The sequence below is a fragment of the Macaca fascicularis genome, chromosome 6 (assembly GCF_037993035.2).
Source record: "Macaca fascicularis isolate 582-1 chromosome 6, T2T-MFA8v1.1".
In the NCBI taxonomy this organism is placed as follows: domain Eukaryota; kingdom Metazoa; phylum Chordata; class Mammalia; order Primates; family Cercopithecidae; genus Macaca; species Macaca fascicularis.
Genome location: NC_088380.1, coordinates 122,486,796 through 122,506,704, shown reverse-complemented (window position 1 = coordinate 122,506,704; position 19,909 = coordinate 122,486,796). Strand labels below are relative to the sequence as shown.

General features: G+C 34.2%; 1 protein-coding gene across 19 annotated transcripts in view; it reads right to left on the bottom strand.

Annotated features, from left to right (window-relative positions):
- The window catches only part of AP3S1 (adaptor related protein complex 3 subunit sigma 1), a 158,326-nt gene that overhangs the window by 83,014 nt on the left and 55,403 nt on the right, over positions 1-19,909 (bottom strand). For 4 of the 19 annotated variants that reach the window (XM_073994079.1, XM_073994082.1, XM_065546657.1 and 1 more), the window contains 3 exons: positions 15,433-15,540; positions 11,594-11,634; positions 4,366-5,087 (listed from right to left, as the gene is read on the bottom strand). In XM_073994079.1, coding sequence (XP_073850180.1) covers positions 11,599-11,634; positions 15,433-15,540 — 144 coding nt within the window. In that variant the 3' untranslated portion in view covers positions 4,366-5,087; positions 11,594-11,598. Of the gene's footprint in view, positions 1-4,365; positions 5,088-6,321; positions 6,370-7,102; positions 7,221-9,415; positions 9,459-11,593; positions 11,635-15,432; positions 15,541-19,909 lie in introns of those variants that run through there. The other 15 variants (XM_045394119.2, XM_045394118.2, XM_045394120.2 and 12 more) reach the window with 7 other exon arrangements.

The window sequence follows — 19,909 nt, the reverse complement described above, 5'->3', positions numbered from 1 at the left end:
GTTGGAACTGCAGACGTGTGCCACCACACCTGGCTAATTTTTTGTATTTTTGCTAGAGACGAGGTTTCACCACGTTGCCCAGGCTTGTCTCATATTCCTGACCTCAAGTGATCTGCCCACGTTGGCCTCCCAAAGTGCTGAAATTACAAGTGTGAGCCACCCCACCTGGCCATGTTCTTTTCTAAAGAGCCATCTTTCCTTGAACTTTTCATTTTCCTGTTTCAATCTAGGCTAATTGCCCGTTAGGTATGCCATAAAGCTATGGTTCTAAGATTCACCAACATCCTGTGACTTTCCTTCATCTTTCTCCTGTGCTGTATATATTGGTTACTGGATCTCTTGATTTTTAAAAATAATGTATTCCTTTACTTTGGTGGTGCCAATCTTTCAGTAGCTTTCCGAGAAAGAGGGCATGAGAAATGCATCTTTTGAGACTGCATGTATGAAAACATACTCATTATAACTACATATATACCTGAATATTTGTCTGGCACACAATTTTGGGTTTAAATGATTTATCCTCAGAATTTTGAAGTCATTTCTTTCTCCTTGTCTTTTGGCTTCAAACGTTGATTCCTGATCCTCTGTGACTTGCTTTTTCCCTCCCTCTCCACAGACTTTAGAATCTTTTAGAATCACAGTGATGTCCCTTTGTGCTATAGTCTGAATGTGTGTGTCCCTCAAAATCTGTATGTTGTATCCTAATCTCCAATGCAATAGTACTAAGAAGTGGAACTTTTAGGATGTAATTAGGTCATAAGCTTGGAGCCCTCATGAATGAGATTATATTGCCCTTATAAAAGAGGCCTGAGGGAGCTCATGTGCCCCTTCCCCATGTGAGAATGCAACAATAAAATGCCTTCTATAAGAAATGTGCCTCACCAGGCACTGCTGGTGCCTTGATCTTGAACTTCCACCCTACAGAACTGTGAGATACAAATTTCTGTTGTTTATAAGCTACCTAGTCTATGGTATTTTGTTATAGCAGCCAAAATGGACTACTAGACACTTGGTATGGTTCTTTTTTTCATTCACTGCTAGGCAGCCTAATGGGCCCTTCAATCTGAAAACTCATGTTCTTATGATCTAAGCAATCTTTAAAAAATTTTTTCAGGGGGAAATTTTCTTCCCTGTATTTTCTGTGTTGCTCCCATCCCTCCCCCTGAATTTCTACTGGTCAGCTATGGAATTACCTGAAGTGATCCTTTAATTTTACCTTTTATTTTCCATCCATTTGTCTTTTTCTTCTTTTTGGAAGTCCTCCCAACTTTGTCTTCCAATCTTCCCATTAAATATTCAATTTTATAATATTTTATATTATATCCAAAAACTTCATTTAGTTCCTCAGATGTTCCTTTTTTTGCTCTTATTCTTGATCTTTTATTTCCCTGGGTGTCGCTCAGGCTGGGTTTCCTGAAAGCAGAGCCTGTGACAAAGGCTTATGCACAGATAATTTTTGGGAAATGCACTCCCAGGAAGGTGTACAGGATATGAACTAAACAGAGAAGGGGGAAATTTTTTTTAAAAAATGACATATTAGGGAGTTGGTTACTGCTCCAGGCAACTAGCCTTCAATCCCTTGGGACTTACTGAGGAATACTTTTGAAATACTCTCAACTGTCTGCTAAGGTATAAAACAGAAGTATTTATTGCACTCACAGGAGTCAGAATGGTGTTAAATTTCCCTCATCTCCAAATTGTACATACATGAGTACCAAAAGGTTTCCTACGTTTCAGCTGGGGTGAAGAGAACGTCCAAGGCAGGAAGTAGGTTATCGCTTGGGCCAAAAAACAAGGCAATATCCAGTTGTAGTTGAGCAAAGCTGGTCAAGACTATGAAGAATTAGTTACTACAGCAGTGGCTGAAGTGGTGGGCCAAGAAGATTCTCAAGATAAGAGGTGTCTAATATAGTGGGGGATAAGTGATAACTTTTAATTTTAAAATGTTTTTCCTATTAGTTTATGTTGTTTGTTTTGGCCTCTACCTTTCATGTTAGCAGCTTTCCTCAAATGTTTGGTGATTTTTGCTTTCTGCTCATGTATGAGGCTCCTAAACACCTGACTGGAAGCTCTGCATGCAAGGGAGAAGCTTTTCAACAAGGGGCTTTAGAGGAGGATGATACGGATGGTCCACATCAATGGGCAAGCTTGAAACATCATTAACTGTAGATCTTTTCTCTTGGGCTAATCTTCCTAGGGAAGAATATGCTAGAATCTCCTGCTTGTGGACAGGGTAGAGTATAAGCCTGGCTACTAACCGTCTGGGAGCTGAGAGACAAAGTAGGCTGAGTTCCCACCATTGAGAAGGTATTTGGGGTAATTTCCAGGCTCTTAGTTCAGGGGTGAATGAGAGACAATTGCTAAGGTTTGTGGTATGGTGAAGGGGATCTGAGAGTCTATATGCTTTGATATATACGACAATTTGATAACTGATAATTCTATTCACAGTTTCATTAGTACCTCTACTTCCTGAAGTCTTTCTGGATTCTGTGGTGCAAATCCACATGCTTTCATGATTATTCCACTGCTAACCTAAATTCCAGTTTTCTCAGGTTTGCTCAGTCATATACTACGTATTCACAAGCTTTCCAGCTTCAAATATTTTGTAGCTGTTATCACCTGTCTGATCCTTTTTGTCCATTTGGGTCCTTTAACACAAACTCTTTACTGTCAGTTTAGTGTGGTTTGAAAGAGCACAAATGTAAGTGTTTAACAATGTATGTTTAACCAAAAGTTTCTGCCTTGTTACTTTCCAAAATATGAAAAAGTTTAAAAGCTAATATCCCTTATTGTGTATTGCCCATGAATAAACATTATGAGAGATGGACAACAGGAACATTAATAAGAGCTTACTTTCCCTCTTGTCCATTTTGCTATTGGCTCCTTGCTGTTTCTCAAACACCCCAAGCACGCCCCTGCCTCTGGGCTCTGCCATCTGTTACTTGCTATGTGGATTTACTCTTGCTCCACAAGTTCCCATGATGCCTTCCTTACCTCCTTCAGGTTTTTGTTCAAATGTTACTTCATCGGAGATGCCTCCTCCTACCCATTCTATAAATCACAGCAATAGCCCAACTCCTACCCCGCAATCCTTCTACTCCCTATCTTTTAACCAGGTTTACTTTTCTCCATAGCACTTATCACCTCCTGACATATCATACATTTATTGTTTCACCCCACATGAATTTATGTTCCAACAGAATCTAGTTTGTTCCCTGCTCTATCCTAGTACCCAGAACAATGCCTGGCACATAGCTAATGCTCAGTAAGTATTTGCTGCAGGAAAGAAAAGAGGGAGGGAGGGTAGATGAGAGAATGGAGGGGGAGGAAGGATGGCTGGTTGTTGGGGCATTGTATGTGATAGAATATAATGGGAAATAAAACACTTTTGACTATTTCTTGAAGTTAAAGTATGGTCTTGAAGTTAAAGTATGGCCCAGAGGTTTCCTTAATTTTGGCATATCCTAACCAAACCAACACTTAACCTTCCCAGAATTTGTTTCCCCCAAAACAAAGAGAAAAGGAAAAGGGTGGGGTGGTGGTGAGGGGAGGGGGTACTGCTAGGCACTCTGTGTTACTGCATATTGCTCCATAAAGACAGGGACTTGGGGGCGCACAGTAAACACTTAATAAACATTGTCAAATGACTAAAGATCAGGTATCTCCTGAAATGTTCCACTTTGCATAACCTTTCTCTAGGACTTTCGCATATTTCTGAGCTGATGGCAATCCCAATAATCACAGATTAAATTTCCTGTTATCATAACACGCTGGAGAGCTTAGAGACAGATTAATTTTATTTAGAAAAAATAAAGTAACTTTGCTTATATCTTAGGGTTCTTGGAGTAAAATTCATACATGCTGCAAGTCTATGGAAGTGTTTCAAAGAGAACATTTGAAGAAGGAGAACTAGAACTGTAAGGAAAACCTTAGTCTAACTGGAAAAGTAACCTCACTCACAGTTCATGGAAGACCAAATAAAATGTGGGCCAATTATGAGACACTAGAATAAGTGAGTGTTAGGACTTAAGAAAACATTCGTTTAACTTTGCTTTAGGATGAAACAGACAAGTAGAGCCCCAAGGGTTTTTGTATTTAAAATCAATTAGGTATTTGCTGAAATTATTTTTTACCATCTGGGCAAGAAGGAACAAGAGGCAAGGCTTAAAGCTATTTGTATAAAAAAGATTTTACTTTTTCTCAATATACATTTTAGAAAGACTGTCGCCTCCTACTCCAGATCTTATCTTGCACAATATGCATAAGACAGACTGCTCCTGGTTTGTGAAATAATTTTCAGAATAATTTACTGAGTTTCTGAATATTAAAAACTTAAGTATAAAATAAATTGACATTAACAGCTGCTTAATAGTGATAAAATATATTTTTATTTACTTTGTTGAGTCAGAGGGTTGTAAAAAAAATTATTGCTAAAGTAGATATCAGGCAAAAACAGAAAGGTGCTTTAGAAGTCCAGTTACCTTGGAGTTTATTTAAACTAAGAGAAAAAAGTCATAATGTTTTCATGCAATACATACTTGGTTCTTTAAATAACAATTGTATGACAAATAGCAGAAGGAATTAAGGAATGCTGCACTTGTGATCCACACAAAACACCAACATTTTAGGTTGTACATAATTAAAGAAATATCTGAAACACTTTTTAAAACACTGTAGTAGCCAATACATAGAGGCATGCCGTAGGTGGGCACAGGAATGCAGTTTAGAAAAGAAAAAAAAAAATCACATAGGAACTACTCAATTTCTTTAAAATCACTGAGCAAGAAAAGCAACATTGAACTTTCATACTGATTTTACACAACTTCTATACAGTACCTTGACTTAAATCCAAGAGCAAAAGTTAAGACTCTCCTCCTCTATTTTTGGTAAACAACTGCATGGTAAACTTAGATGACTCTTCCCCCTGGATTTTACCTGGGAGTGGCCTTTTTACATTTTTATTTAAAAGAGGGCAGGTTTGGCACTTTTATACTGATGTCACCAATGTTAATATTTCTTGGGATCTCAGGAAGATTCATATTCTTTACAGCTGATACAGCACGGGCTGGAGCTCCCGCTAAGCCAGCCTGTATACAGAAGCAAATAAAAGAAAAAGAAAATGTACAACTCAGGTGTAGCTCATCATAAAACACTTACAATGGAAGACAATGATAAAAGATTTTCATATAACAAGCTTAGGGACCAGATGGTAGTTTGAATTGGTATGGAATGGTTACTTTGAAATACTAATCTATAAAGAGAAAACAGTGACACATTAAAAAATACAGTGAACACATGCAATGATAACAATGTAAAGATTTAAATACAAATTAATGTGCACTACCACACAATATTCACACAATAAGACCTAAATCTTCACTTGTATCTTGATTTAACTGACATATAGCATGAAGCATGATTTACATTAGTTTCCTTATTAAATATCTCTTGCAACGATCATGATAGATTTTCTTTTGCTTTTAAAATGGCATTTATTATCAATATGTGCTGTGAAATAAAAATTGTAAGTAACAGATCGTGCTTGTTTAATTTCTTTTCTTAGGGATAAACCCTTAAAACATTTTAAAACAATAAAATTAGTTTTTTAAATTGTGGGGGCTCTTTTAAACTTTTCTAAGAAAGTTCTAGAACATTCAAAAAATAGGCTTTTAAGTAAAGCCTCAATCCAAAGAATATAGTTCTGCCTAAAGATGAAACTACAAGAAGAGGATCATTCCAACCCTTTGATGCATTAGTAAAAATATAATGATTAAAAATGTTTTGTCATATAGCATAGATTGAGCAACATATATTCAGCTTACAGTTCACGAATTTAGAGAAAGAAGAGCATAAAAGCAAGAGGGTAGTAAATATAAATAAATGAATTCTAAAATTTCCAGTAAGTACCATTAGTGCATAATACTTGGCTTTCCTATTAGTAGGAACATTTATAATTTGTGAAATAATTTTAAAAGAAAATATGCCTACAAATAAAAGAAAAATGCATATATATCATTTTTCTCACCTACATGAACAGCCTTCATATTTAAGGTTTAATTTTTATACCAATTACATTTCATTAATTTTTATTCAGGCTATATAATAAAGCAAAGTCAACAAAGACATCTGAGTTCAGTGGCATCATTTTGTACAAAAATAGACAACAAAAACGAATCTTCCACTTTGATTAGATTATATATAAGGCAATGTCCATCAAATTAGAAACACTAGCTTTAAGGTCCCTTTTCATAATTTTAGTTCTCTTTTCTTATGTAATCCTACCTTTGTTAATAAAAATAAAAATAATAATAAAGCTGTTACCTGAGAAAAATCTTGACTGATACAAAATAGGCCAGTGTAAACTATTTGCTAAATAAAGGATACAAACATTGTTAAGCAATGAAATAAAAGCCATGGATTATCAATTCAGAATTGGAAATAATAGAAAAATTAGTAGAATAGTATTAATAATAAGTATATTCTACACAGGCAATAAGGGTCATACAAATGAATAACTCCATACCCAACTAAATACTGAATAGGGCTGGAGAATTTTTATAATTTAATGGATGTTAGTTATTTTTGATGTACAACTAAAAATGTGATTGACCTCTATACTTATACCTACCTGAAGCAATGAAGTTTTTGTTATCCCCCCTTCCTTCCTGCTCCCCCAAAGATGTTGGAGATACAACTAAATAATAATTAAGGCAGCATGTATCATATTCGAAAGGGTCTTTAATTTGATCATTCCAAGTTAAAGGTCTAGCTACCAAAATTGAGAGTGGGTTGGGATCAAAGAAGAATCTAATTCAAAGAGGTTTACCATCTTTTGGCTTTGTTTTACCAGGAAGTATGTTGTCTACCAAGGAAGAAAAATTTACAAAATTGCGGATGTCCTGGAGGTAGTATCATTTTTTAGACAGGAGGATTTTGTAATTTTTCTAGTTAAAAGACCAATTTGCCACTATTTTTACTTTGGAATTTCCATAAAGAAGACAAATGATGAATTAACTATAGAAAAGTATTGACAAAATATTTGAGTATAAATATTTAAAAAGGCATGAATTATTAAGGGATTTTATTATTGCAAGAGAAATTCTGCGTATCTGTGTATTTTATTGGACACTAAGGTTTACACTTATAAATAGTAAACATAATTTTTCAGTATTAAATGTACATGAAGCTCTCTTTTCCATAATATCCTGTACCATGAACAGCTAAAGCAAAAAAAAAAAAAAAAAAAAAATTAAAAAAATTAAAAAACACATCCTGTTAAATTTCATTAGACTAAGTTGTATCTTTGTGACCAAAGATGGTGTCGACTATTGGCTGCTAACAAGAATACATAAAGTCAATACAGCAATTGATTTAAATAGCATATTTGTGCTTAATATGTAAAACCAAAAGAAGTTTCTAAGTAAAACAAACTACAATTCTTCTAAACATAAGCAGCAAGCCATAGACATGCAAAAGATGGGAACTATTCAGAACACGCAAATGAATTAGGAGAATCAAATTATTTCTCAAGCATGTTCAATACTTTTGTATAGTATGCCATGAATTTAAATGGTAGGAAATTTTAAAATTGTAATATGTACTTTAAGTTTTAATTAAATTCACATTTTAAAATAATTATTATGCAAAATATAAAATGTGAAGAAAATATGATAATGACAATTGATCAATAAGTAGATGTTTAAACCAGCTAGCAATGTTTATATATAAAAATTTAGGGCAAAAAAAAGACTTTATGTCACTCAGTCAACACCAGAATGGCTATAAAACAAATTTCATTTTCAGACATTCATGAAAGTGATGCCTGAAACATTTTTATTAAAACATAAAATGTAAAGTAATTTTCCATTAGGGAATCAGTTTGCTGACACAGAGGTATGAAGTAATTTTCATCTTGATTAAGATTTTTTTTTCTAGTAAGATACATTCAAAGCAACAAAGTAACTTTTACTAACACTTAACTTTTCAATGCTAAAACTTACAGAAATTAAGTTTACCTGACTTGTTAGCAGTACAGTAGTCCCCGCTTACCTGCAATTTCACTTTCCATGGTTTCATTTACCCGTGGTTAACTGTGGTCTGAAAATAGGTGTGTATAGTACAATATTGTGATAGAGAGAGGGCTTACTCACATAACTTTTTTTTTTTTTTTTTTTTTTTTTAGAGACAGGGTCTGACTCTGTCACCCAGGGTGGAGTGAGTGATGCAATCATGGCTCACTGCAGCCTTGAACTCCTGGGCTCAAGTGATCGTCCCACCTGTCTCCTGAATAGTTAGAACTATAAGTGTGTCCCACCATGCCTACCTAATGTAAAAAATATACATATCTTTTTGTAGAGATGGGGTCTCACTGTGTTGCCCAGACTGGCTCAAACTCCTGGCCTCAAGTAAATCTCCTGCCTTGGCCCCTTAAAGTGTTGGTATTATAGGCGTGAGCCAGTGCACCTGGCCTCACATGACTTTTATTACGTTATACTATTATAACTGTTCTCTTTTATTATTAGTTGTTAATCTCTTACTGTGCCTATTTTAAAAATTAAATTTTATCGTATGTATGTATGTATACGAAAAAACATAGCATATATAAGGTTCAGTAGTATTCACAGTTTCAGGCATCCATTGGGTGTTTTGGAATGTATCCAACACAGATAAAGGGGGATTACTGTAAACACATTTTTAAACGTAAAAGTAAGATATTTCTGACAGTACAACATAGTTCGTAAAGATTTAAGATTATATAGTTGACACATAGCAGAAATAAAAAGAATGAAATTCTACTAGAGAAATAACTTGTTTCCATCTATGTTATACTTGAGCACCACCATGGCAGGTAAAACTGCAGCGACTACACCAATAAAAACAAATATATGAATCCAAAGCAGTTAAGAATATGAACTGGATGAAAGAATGAAGTACAGTATATAAAAGAATGATCATGTTTTCTCTCCCATGAGATTAAATAAATTAACAGAATTAAGAGAAAGAAAACAAAATGAAGTCTGCAAATATACCAAAATGAGGCCAAACAGATAGAAGACTTATACAGACATACTCTTGGAAATTTCAAGCACTTGAATCACAAAGATAGTAATGGATGGATATGATTTGTTTTTGATTTTGTTTTTAAATTGCCAGACCCAAAAATAAACAAAATATGTGCAAGCAAAACTGAAAAAGCAGCATTACTAAAATATATTTCAAAGACCCTGAAAGCTCCCTTTTCTTCATGCAATAAACAATCGACTTTCTTGAAGGGAAAAGGAAAGTAACAATCTTGTTATTTATTTCATAAAATATCATCCTACCATCTTAAAATGTCTTTTTTTTTTCAAGTTTGAAATACAGCATAATAAGATGGTAGTTGGAACAATTTGTACATATTAAAACCTTTACCCACCCTTCCTGCTGGAAGTTGCTATATGCACATTCATAATTTTGACCTAACAGCAAAGTGAAAGAACACCAACATTAATAAACACAATATTAAATGGTTTCAGACTCAAAATCATTAACAAAATAATGGCAGATTTTGAAAGCATGTTTTTGAGCAAAAAAGACAATGTCAACAGTTTAAAAAATTTTTCAACATGAGGTAGAATAACTTTTAATCTGGGGATATATAATAGGCTTGTTCTTTGCTTTAATGGCAGTGCTTTAATATTGCAATTATAAACATTTAGATATGCTCATGACAATTCTCTAGTGAGCAATAACTATGGTGTTTTACAGTTTTAACAAAATTAGAATGTTCAAAAATCTAAAAAACCTTCCAAATTATTAGTCATTTTGTATGGATTATCTTCAATTATAGCTTTAATATCAAACGTAGGATTTGCCTGCATGAAAAAAAGAGAGCAGACTAATGACTTTCATGGATTTACTATTACTAGTTTTGACCATTACATGTAACCTCAAGGGTTCTCACCAAAATTTTTTAGAAGTACAAGACAAATGTGTATGTCAAGGTAGAGAGGCAGAACCAACTCATGAGCTGACCGTCCAACATCGGTATTAAAATACCGAGCCACTTTTCTTAGTCTCTACTCTTTGAAAACAGAAACTTGATTTTTTTTTTTTAAAAAAAGGCCAATTAACAGTTCTAGTAATGAAAGTTAATAGACCCAGGTGATTAGTGGTTCTTTGCTGGAAAATAGCAGTTTAACATAAATTATATACTGTAACACAGAAACTGGCAATAATTTTGCCCACTGGTGAGAATGAGACTACTATGTATTCTCTATATGAGGAACAAAATAACATGGATAGAGGGACCAAAAATGGTACCCCAGTTTTGTGATATAGCCCACAATCTCAAAATAAGATACTATAAAGCCACCTGTATGTTGCTACTTCTCAAACACATCCAGAGAGTAAGTAAAAATTTAGTGGCTAAAAGGCAATGCTTTGTGATATCACCACAATCATCAATTCTCAGTGATGTTTTTCTAATTAGTACGGTGCATAATCTAACTTTGTAAGTTTACACATTTTTTTCTCCATAGGACTCAATAAATTACTTTTATTTTGAAATTTTCCATCAGAGACCTTATAAACATTTCTCTTTCTTACATGGTTTTACACAAAAGAGTTGCTCATCACCACATACATGGAACTTTTAAAAAAGTAATTAACACAGTTAATTTATAGTGTGAAAAAAATATACAGGAAATATCAGAAGAAAAATTAGTTTTGTAAAACTAGAGGTCTATTAAAAACATTTCCAATATTTGTCAATATGCTTTGCAAAAATATTCAGGGTTTTTTAATCAATACTAACTAAAACATTAATGTATTTTTACTGATTCTGATTATGACATGTTTGGATGTCAGAAGGTTTGCTACAATGAAAACCCATTGTATTTTGGTCAATATATTTAATTCCATTTTTAGAGCATTCAAGTTTGAAATATAGTCAAGTTTTATAAGGTTTCTGATCTTATTTTCTGTTGGCCACTGTTAATATGCACCTGCAGGTCAAAACTGTAAAAGGAATTCTGTTAAGACTTTGGAACTGAAAACCATTTGAGGGGAAAAAGTACTATTTAACAGTCACTATTCTAAGCCTTCACTGCTTCCCATTTTGTATGCAAAACTCTGAAGGTTCAGCTTTTGGTTTTTAAATTCACAGCTTCCAAAACCCAGCAGGCAATTTTATGTTAGAATCCTAATTTAGAGATGGAAAAAAAACAAATCTGTGAGAGTTAAATTAAGATTGGTTCTGCTATATGATGCTCAAAATAAATTTTACGTTTCTATACACAAAGTAAATTGTCATTTCTGCAAATGCAATTTGTCAGTTAGATGACAATGTTTAAAAAAAATTTAAACTTTCCTTTTACAATGCAGGCAGACAAAACAGAACAAACATGACATCAATGATATACTAGTAAAATACACTAAGTCCAATAAAAGATGAAGAAACTACAAGGAGAAACTAGAATGGAAAATAGGCTACAGGGACTATATGGGTTTATTAACACAAAGAATTTTTGAGTCTGGCCTAAATAATTAATTGCCTTTGACATCATTTTGCTTTCCCTTTGTTATAGCACATATTTCTCAAAGTCAGCAATACCTTGTCTACCTGTCCTGTCTGGGAGACTGAAAGATAAAGGTCTGTAAGAGAGAAGAATGGAAAGAGCTAGAAAGATCAGGATGTTCGGAAAAAAAAAGAGGACTGACTTTCAAAAAGTAGTGACTAAATTCAGACCCATTTATCCATCTTAAGAATAACATGAAATACATAAAAGCTAACAGATCTCCCCAACCCCACCCCTCTACCTCCACCCCCAGGGAGTCCTTTCATTCTTAGGCAGGTTCCTGAGTGCCTCTTATACTTGCCCCGAATCCCATCACCCTCCCAGCTTAAACCCTCCTCTCCCAATATTCCAATGTTACAGTAAACCATTTTTCTATCAAAACAGAACAGATGGAAGTACATTCAGAGTATATCTTTGCTTCTCTCTTTCAGGATCTGGGAGAGCTTTGCTCTACCTGTCTAGGTATTGGGAATTAAATTGATTCACTTTTTTCCATTACCAGAAATGTACTAACTTTAGACCAACATAATAAAAGCTTTGATTTCTGACAAAGGCCCCTAGATAAATGCATGTTATGTTTCAAAAGCTGTGTTTTAATTATACCCAGAATGATTTTTAAAGATAAATGATGTTCCTAAAATATTAGTTAAATGATGTAAAATATTGATAACCAGTTCTTTTCACCAATCATGACATTCTTGATTTTAAAAGAGTCTTTTTTTGTGTTTGTTTTTGAGATGGAGTCTTACTCTGTCACCCAGGCTGGAGTGCATCGGTGCAATCTTGGCTCACGGCAACCTCCGCCTTCCAGATTCGGGCGATTCTTGTGTCTCAGGCTCCAGAGCGACTGGGATTACAGGCAAGTACCACCATGCCCGGATAATTTTTTTTTTTGTATTTTTAGTAGAGACGGGGTTTCACCATGTTTGCCAGGCTGGTCTCAAACTCCTGACCTCAGGTGATCTGCTTGCTTTGGCCTCCCAAAGTGCTGAGATTACAGGTGTGAGCCACTGCGCCCAGCCAAACAAGTCTTTTAAGTTTATGCTTATATAATAAATTTTAACTGAAATTTAGTAAGAAGATTAGTAAAAGTTTATACTTTGCTTTCAAGTAATTTTGGATTATTCTGCAGAGTAATATCTCTGATAAATTTAACCAATTGAAGTAACATGGACATGAAACATATGAAAGCTTTTGACATTTCAATGTTTCTGGAATAAAGCTAGACGTCGTTCAAACATACTTAAAATATATGAAAGCTACTGAAAAATTAGTCATCATACTTTTCAGTGCTGTTTTAAAAAGATGATCAGGACTAAATGGCCTCACTTTGATTTGAAATCCGATTTCATAACTAAAATATTAGCAGACATTACATGTATAGAAAATATATAATTTTGTGGTTTATCTCCAATCAAACTTAAAACATACTTTCTTGTAAAAGACAAAAAAAGAGAAACTAATTTGGTACGAGCTAACAATTATGTATGATGCAAGATGATCAGGGAATGAAAAATAGAAGTAATCACCAGTATTCTAAACTATTTTAAATAGCATTATTTCTGTGAATGGATTTTAAGTTATAGTATTCTTATAACTATTTCCATTGAAATGTAAATTACATTTTACTGCTCTTTATAGATAAGAAAAATTGCCTCATTAACGAAGTTTTATTCAACAATCAAAAAGCAAATACCCATTATGCAATAATTATAGGTCCTTCATGACTTTCGTCAATATAGCACATTAACCCATTTATGTCAGAGGTTGCAAACTTTTTTTTGTGAAAAATCAGACCTTGGGGATGACCCTGAACAGTAGGATACAAATAACTCCCACAAGCTTAGCATTCCAATAACGGAACACTAGGCATAAATGTGTTAAGTAGCAGAAGAAAAAGAAGGACCACCACCAATGGAAAGGAGTTAAGTACCTGGAAAGGTGAAAATTCCAGACAACTGGTCATACTTTTTATAGATGATTATACAGAATTCACAAATTACTAGATACTCATTCATTATACCAGTTATTAAAGGATTGCATAACTGTTTGTCCCTTGGCATTTAAAATCTATAACCATACAGTTTTGCAAAGCAATGTTTAACAAATGACACATATTTTAAGTTCTTTTAAAACTTTAAAAGCAATAGCTCAGGGTTTACAGTAACCTTTTCTTTACTAAATAATATATTGCAAGTCAGTTATACTAAATTAAATTATGAGTCTTTTTCCTTGTCCCAAAACAAAATTTTCTCTATTAACCTAATTTATGTTTTCCACTTTCAAAAGCCAATATTTTAAAAATTGGCTATAGGACAAACAAAATGTATAGTTACTTAAGAGAATCTTAGCTCTAAATCACCATTATAAACTTCTCCTTTGGGAAACCAACAGGAATGGGAAATTGAGATAAAAATGCAATACTATTTTATTTAAAAGAGAACATTGGAAAATGTTTTTATAAGAAAGCTTCAACTGTTTCTAGATTTCAAATTTATTCTTCATTCTGCGTTTTCTTCAATTAAAATGGGCACAGAATTGAGTTAAACTGATCCTTTAAAATGCCAACAAGATAAATTTTTCAGAACTCACCTGTTGTAAATTAATGCCAGTGTATTTTTAATACCTTGATGTTTTCATAGTAATATTTACTTTAAATCAACAGAACATCTGAGCTTAACACTAATAATTATAAATAAAGTTTGTTTTTTCCAATCTGAGTTATGACTGCAAATACCAAATTTAAGAGTATCCTCAAACCAGCTGGGTGGTGAATGAGATATCAAAAAATTATTGATCTTTTTTTTTTTTTTGAGATGAAGTTTCACTCTGTTGCCCAGGAGTGCAGCGACGTGATCTTGGCTCACTGCAACCTCCATCTCCAGGGTTCAAGTGATTCTTGTGCCTCAGCCTCCCGAGTAGCTGGGATTACAGGTGCGCTCTACATGCCCAGCTAATTTTTTTTTTTTTTTGTAGAGACAGGGTTTCACCATGTTGGCCAGGCCAGTCTCGAACTCCTGACCTCAAGTGATAAAACTATTGCTCTTTCTAAACCTCTGCTAGGGTAATAAACAACCCAAATAATGTGAACCCGGGCGGCTCAGCTACAGCACCTGCTACTGATATTCAGACTAGTGCTTGAGGGAAGAGTCACTAAAATTCTGAAGTAGGGTTTTTATACAATGCTAAAGTGCTGGTTGTTCCTCATTTATCCAATCTAAGGTTGAATCTAACAGCAGAAAGTTAGCTAAGTATAACAAACCAATCCTATAGAATGCAATAAAAACCACGGATATTTATGTACCAATGTCTAAAATATGTGACTTAACTAACTTGTCAGTGAAATCTTAGGGAAAGATCTAGAATTAAAAGATTAAGGTATTGAATTTCTTTTTTGAATGTGAACTCAAACATGCTAGGCATTTATTTATAATTTGAAACATTACTTACTTCCTTATAAGAATTCCATTTCCTGTCCCTGCCCTTTCCAGAAGTAGTTTTGTAACACAAAATTTATATATCTTTAAAATATTAGTTCTAAGACTTCCTTGATAATTACTGATGTTTTACAAAGCAAATATTAGATTCCATTATTCAGATAATTCTTTTAAGCAATAAGATTTGGAATTGTGCTTATTACCCAAGGCAGCTATGACTGTGGCTAAAAGAAGAATACACAAAGCGGTTTGGCAGATAATAGTCACAGAACCTTTAGCATACTAATATGTGTATATTCAATTTTTTAAAAACTGAATGAGCATAACGGCTGAACCTAAAGGGTGATACTGAAGGACAAACAGTGAAAGCTACAAATCATGCGTAATCTGTCATCATGCTTAGAACCTTTCTTAACTATAGCATTTTCCATTCTTACCTCAGATTTTTCCAGCTTATTTTGTGCATCAATTTGTGTAACAATCTCATTCATGTTTGTCTCCAATACCATTCCCCCCATCACCATTTCTGCAAGAATATTGTGAACCTAAAGGAAATAAAAGAACATATACCCATAAAGAAAACTGACTAAAAAGAAGTTTCATGATTCACTTTTTGTTTCAAATACCACTTCATCTATATTAAATGTATGAGTGGTAAAAACAACTTGGAGTAAGGGCTCATAATCCACTTTCATCACTACTGTGAAGTCCTAGGCAGTTATATAACCCCCTTAAGTTAATAGGCTATAAAACATTAAGTTAATGAGCTTAATAGGCTATAAAACAAAAACAATAGTACTAGCTTCATAGGACTGTTGAAAGGAATAAGGTAATCCAACGCAGTACTCAAAACAAAGTAAATGACTAGTAAATATTAACTACCATTCTTATTATGTCAAGTTTAATACTAAAATATGATTTATAAGGGTCTTTTATGCCAGATTCGTAGCCAACAATAATTAGGTTGTTATTTTACTCATTGTACTTAATGAAGCAATGTAACACAGTACTTCTAACAGGCTCTAGATTGGAAAAAGCTAGAATTTTTAAAATTGTGGGTACTTTAATAGTGCTTTTACCCCCAAATCCTCTACACATGTAATACTCAGATTTCTTCTCATAAATACATCTTATAATGACTAAAAATGGTGTCTTCCATTGGGAAGTAAAAATATAACTTCATGTCTTTTCATAAGGTATTATTGGATCAAAGAAATCAACAATTCAGAGCTGAATTACATTTCACAGAAGAATCTACTCTGCTATATATATATATTTTTAAATAATGTGGTAAGGTTAGAAACGGAGACTCCAAAATTAGATAAGCATGAATACTGGCTCTACCACTTATTACTTGTAGCCTTTGAGCAGTTACTTCAGCTCTCTGAGTCTGTTACCTTATTTACAAAATAGAGACAGCAATAATATAGGCACCTCATAGAATTACCATAACAATTACATAAATAATTCATGTAAGTGCTTAGCATAGAACTACTAAGTATTATAAAGTAATTTTTTTTTTTCAACGAATTCTTTTTAGGAGTTAAATATATATTATTTGATTTAAATTTCTTTGTAAGATTTCATGCAAACTTATTCATAATTTTAAAAATATCCCTGGAGGCTGGGTATGGTGGCTCACACCTGTAATCCCAACACTTTGGGAGGATGAGGTGGACAGATCACTGGCAATATGGTAAAACCCTGTCTTTACAAAAAATGCAGAAAATTAACCAGGCATAGTGCCTCACGTCTGTACTTCCAGTTACTCGGAAGGCTGACCCAGGAGGACTGCCTGAGCCTGGGAAGCGGAGGGTGCAATGAGCCAAAATCACAGTACTGCCCTCTAGCCTGGGCAACAGAGTGAGACCCTGTCTCAAAAAAAAAAAAAAAAAAAAAAATCATTATTTACTATTTTTCATTTTGGAAATATGGATACCTCATGCAAAAATTACGAAGACAAATTTATATAAATTACTTTTCCTAGCCAACCAAACCAAACCAGACATCACAGTGTTTTGAAAACTATCATAACTTAAAAAAAAAAGAATATAGGCAAATGACTAAAAGTTCACACAGAAACTTATGTATGAACAACAATAGTCTCTACCACACTCTGCATCCGTTATGAGGTCCCTTATCCAAAGCTAATCAGGCAGCTATATCTTAGGTATCCTAGAAAACTTGCTGTGCACATACTTGTTATACATGTGTATATGCATATCTAATTTACACAAATGAGAACATATTATATACATTAATTTTTGCAGTTCTGCAAGAAAATAAAGAATTGAAAGTTAGAGTCAGGAAAGAATGAGAAATTAAGTTAGGAAAACCATAAAAGAGACTGGTGACAAATGAAACTGTATTGGTAAGAGCAAACGAACAAAAATATAAAAATTTAAAACAGTGAATCAACATTAACTATTAGACATATATTTGTATAAAGAGATCTCTCACTGATCTCTGTCAGAGAAGCAAGTTGCAAATATGGAAAATGAGAAAGCCAGAAGAAATTCTATAGTATTGTACTAGATTCTGAGGTATTAAGAAGTGGTCAATGACTTTTAATATACATATCAAGATCTAGAAACAGCTGTGTGTGTATACACACATCTATTTCCCAGTTCAGTTCACTAAGAACCAGGAGTCATGTCACCCCAGCAACAATGAGCAAACACAGTGCCCAAATCGTCATTTCTAAACATCATTCTCCACTGAAAGAAGCCAGAGTTCCTTGGAGAAATGGCTGACTTGAGGGCTGGAGCATAAAATATTTAAGATGCTCTATTCATTGAAAAGGCCAAGAAACAATGAGCAGCTTCATAATTATGAGCACCTCTAGACTGTGGTTACTATATACTATCTCCAACACAAAGGCATCAGGGCTCCTAGAAAGATGGGCAACTTGAACATAAAAGAAAATAATGTCTGCAATTGACTTAAACAAATCAAATACATTAAAATATTTTTGTCATAGGATACTAAAAAACTTAAATGATCTTTTTTGGTGGATATTAGAAAAGCAACCAGTTATGAAAATTGGTAAATATAAAAAAAAAACACTCTAGAATTTATCTGGCCTTTCCTATATAAACTGTGCCTTTTATTTAAACCCATCTTTGTCTTCAATGAATTATTTCATTCAATGTACTTTTAGTGTATTGAATATTATTTCTACCTTTAATTATACTTTCTCTTTTCTCCCAATATTTGTTAGTTTGATCTAATTTTATTACACTATTCTCTTCCTTTTAAATATGAGACTCTACTGTGCTTATACTTCCCATTAATAAATATCTCTCCCTCTTAAATGACTTTGTTATTATTTATAAAACAAATATCAAGTCTTTCTAGATCACTGAGACCTTGTTTTCCTACTAAAATACTTTAATTCTTCCTCATTCTTTTTTCTCTCAATTGGATATGACCCTCCAAGTACTTGTATAATACATGTTAAATGCATCCTTCAAAGTCTCTTATCTTCTTCATGTTTTCTATCTTTCAGTCTTATGCTTTGAGATAATTTCCTACACTTGATCTTCTACCTTTAATTCAAGCCTCAATTGTGACCACCGTCTTTAAAACTTTTCAGTCTGAAAAACTCTTTTCAAGCCCAATAAGACTTTTCCAAATCCTAAGTACTTTTTAAATCATTTTAAAATTTCAAGTGAGAGGCCAGGTGGTGGCTCACACCTGCAATCCCAATGCTTTGGGAGGCCAAGGCAGGAGGATCACTTGAGGCCAGGAGTTCAAGAGCAGCCTGGGCAACACAGCAAGACCCCAATCATACCAAAATAAATAAATTTTAAAATAATAAAATTTCAAGTGTTACTCTATCTTCTCCAGTAGTTCTTTTCCATGGAGCGTAATTTCTGATTGTTCAATGTGTCCATCTTTCTTGTTCAGATGGCAGTGCTTTTTTTCCTATTGGTTTAATGTGCTCAGGGCTGGCCTCCAAGATATTATTAATGACTAGCTCCTTTATTTGGTGAAAGTAAAAGGAGTCTCTCATTCTGTGCCTGTGGTTAAAGACCAGGCTATCAAAATCCTCAAGAGGGACCAGGTTGGAGGAAAACACTCTGCTCTTAAGTCTTCATTCTCTCAGCCTCAAGGGTAGGAAAGACACTTGGGCCTCCAATCAGATCTCTACACTAATCACTTGTGGAGGCAAGTGGGGGAATGCAGAGAGGAGAACAGAGTATATTAATAGCTGTCATTATCAAAGTCATACATCCTCCAAATCAAGCCCTTTAGCTGTCTCATTTTGCCTTGGATTTGGATGCTTTGTTCCAATATGGGCAACAACAAGGGGCCACCCAATTGAAGTCACACTATACAGGAAATGGGCAGATAACTCAGCAGCTCCTCCCAGCAAATCCACAATAAACATGTAGTCTAAGAAAGAAACATACTGAATTATTCATATTTTAGGATTTTAGGGGTAATAACCACACCATAACTTAGCTGTACGTGATAATGGGTCTGACTCCATTTTTGATGTTTCTCTGCTCACAGCCTTCAAGTTCTACTAGTCCCCATTCCTCTTCTGCCTCATATCTGGGCAAGCTGTTAAGAAGGTCTGGGTGCTCCTTCCTTTACACTAGTGGAAAGTTCAGACTAGCTAAGACCTGGCCCACATGCAGAAATCCTCACCCCATTCCCACCACCAAACCACCAGAAAACCCAAGCCCGGTGTTGTTCTCTGCTTTCTCCAGAAAGCCTCATTATGTGAGTAATAAACCTTTTCCAACCCTCTTGGGGCACCTGTGACATTGTTAGTCTCTACATGCAAACCAACTGTGAGTAGGGGCGGGTCTGTCCCACTACTTCAGGGTGACCACACTAGCCTATGTGATTGATACAGCTATTAGCATGTAAAGATTTATAAAAAGAAACCGGTAACAACCACGA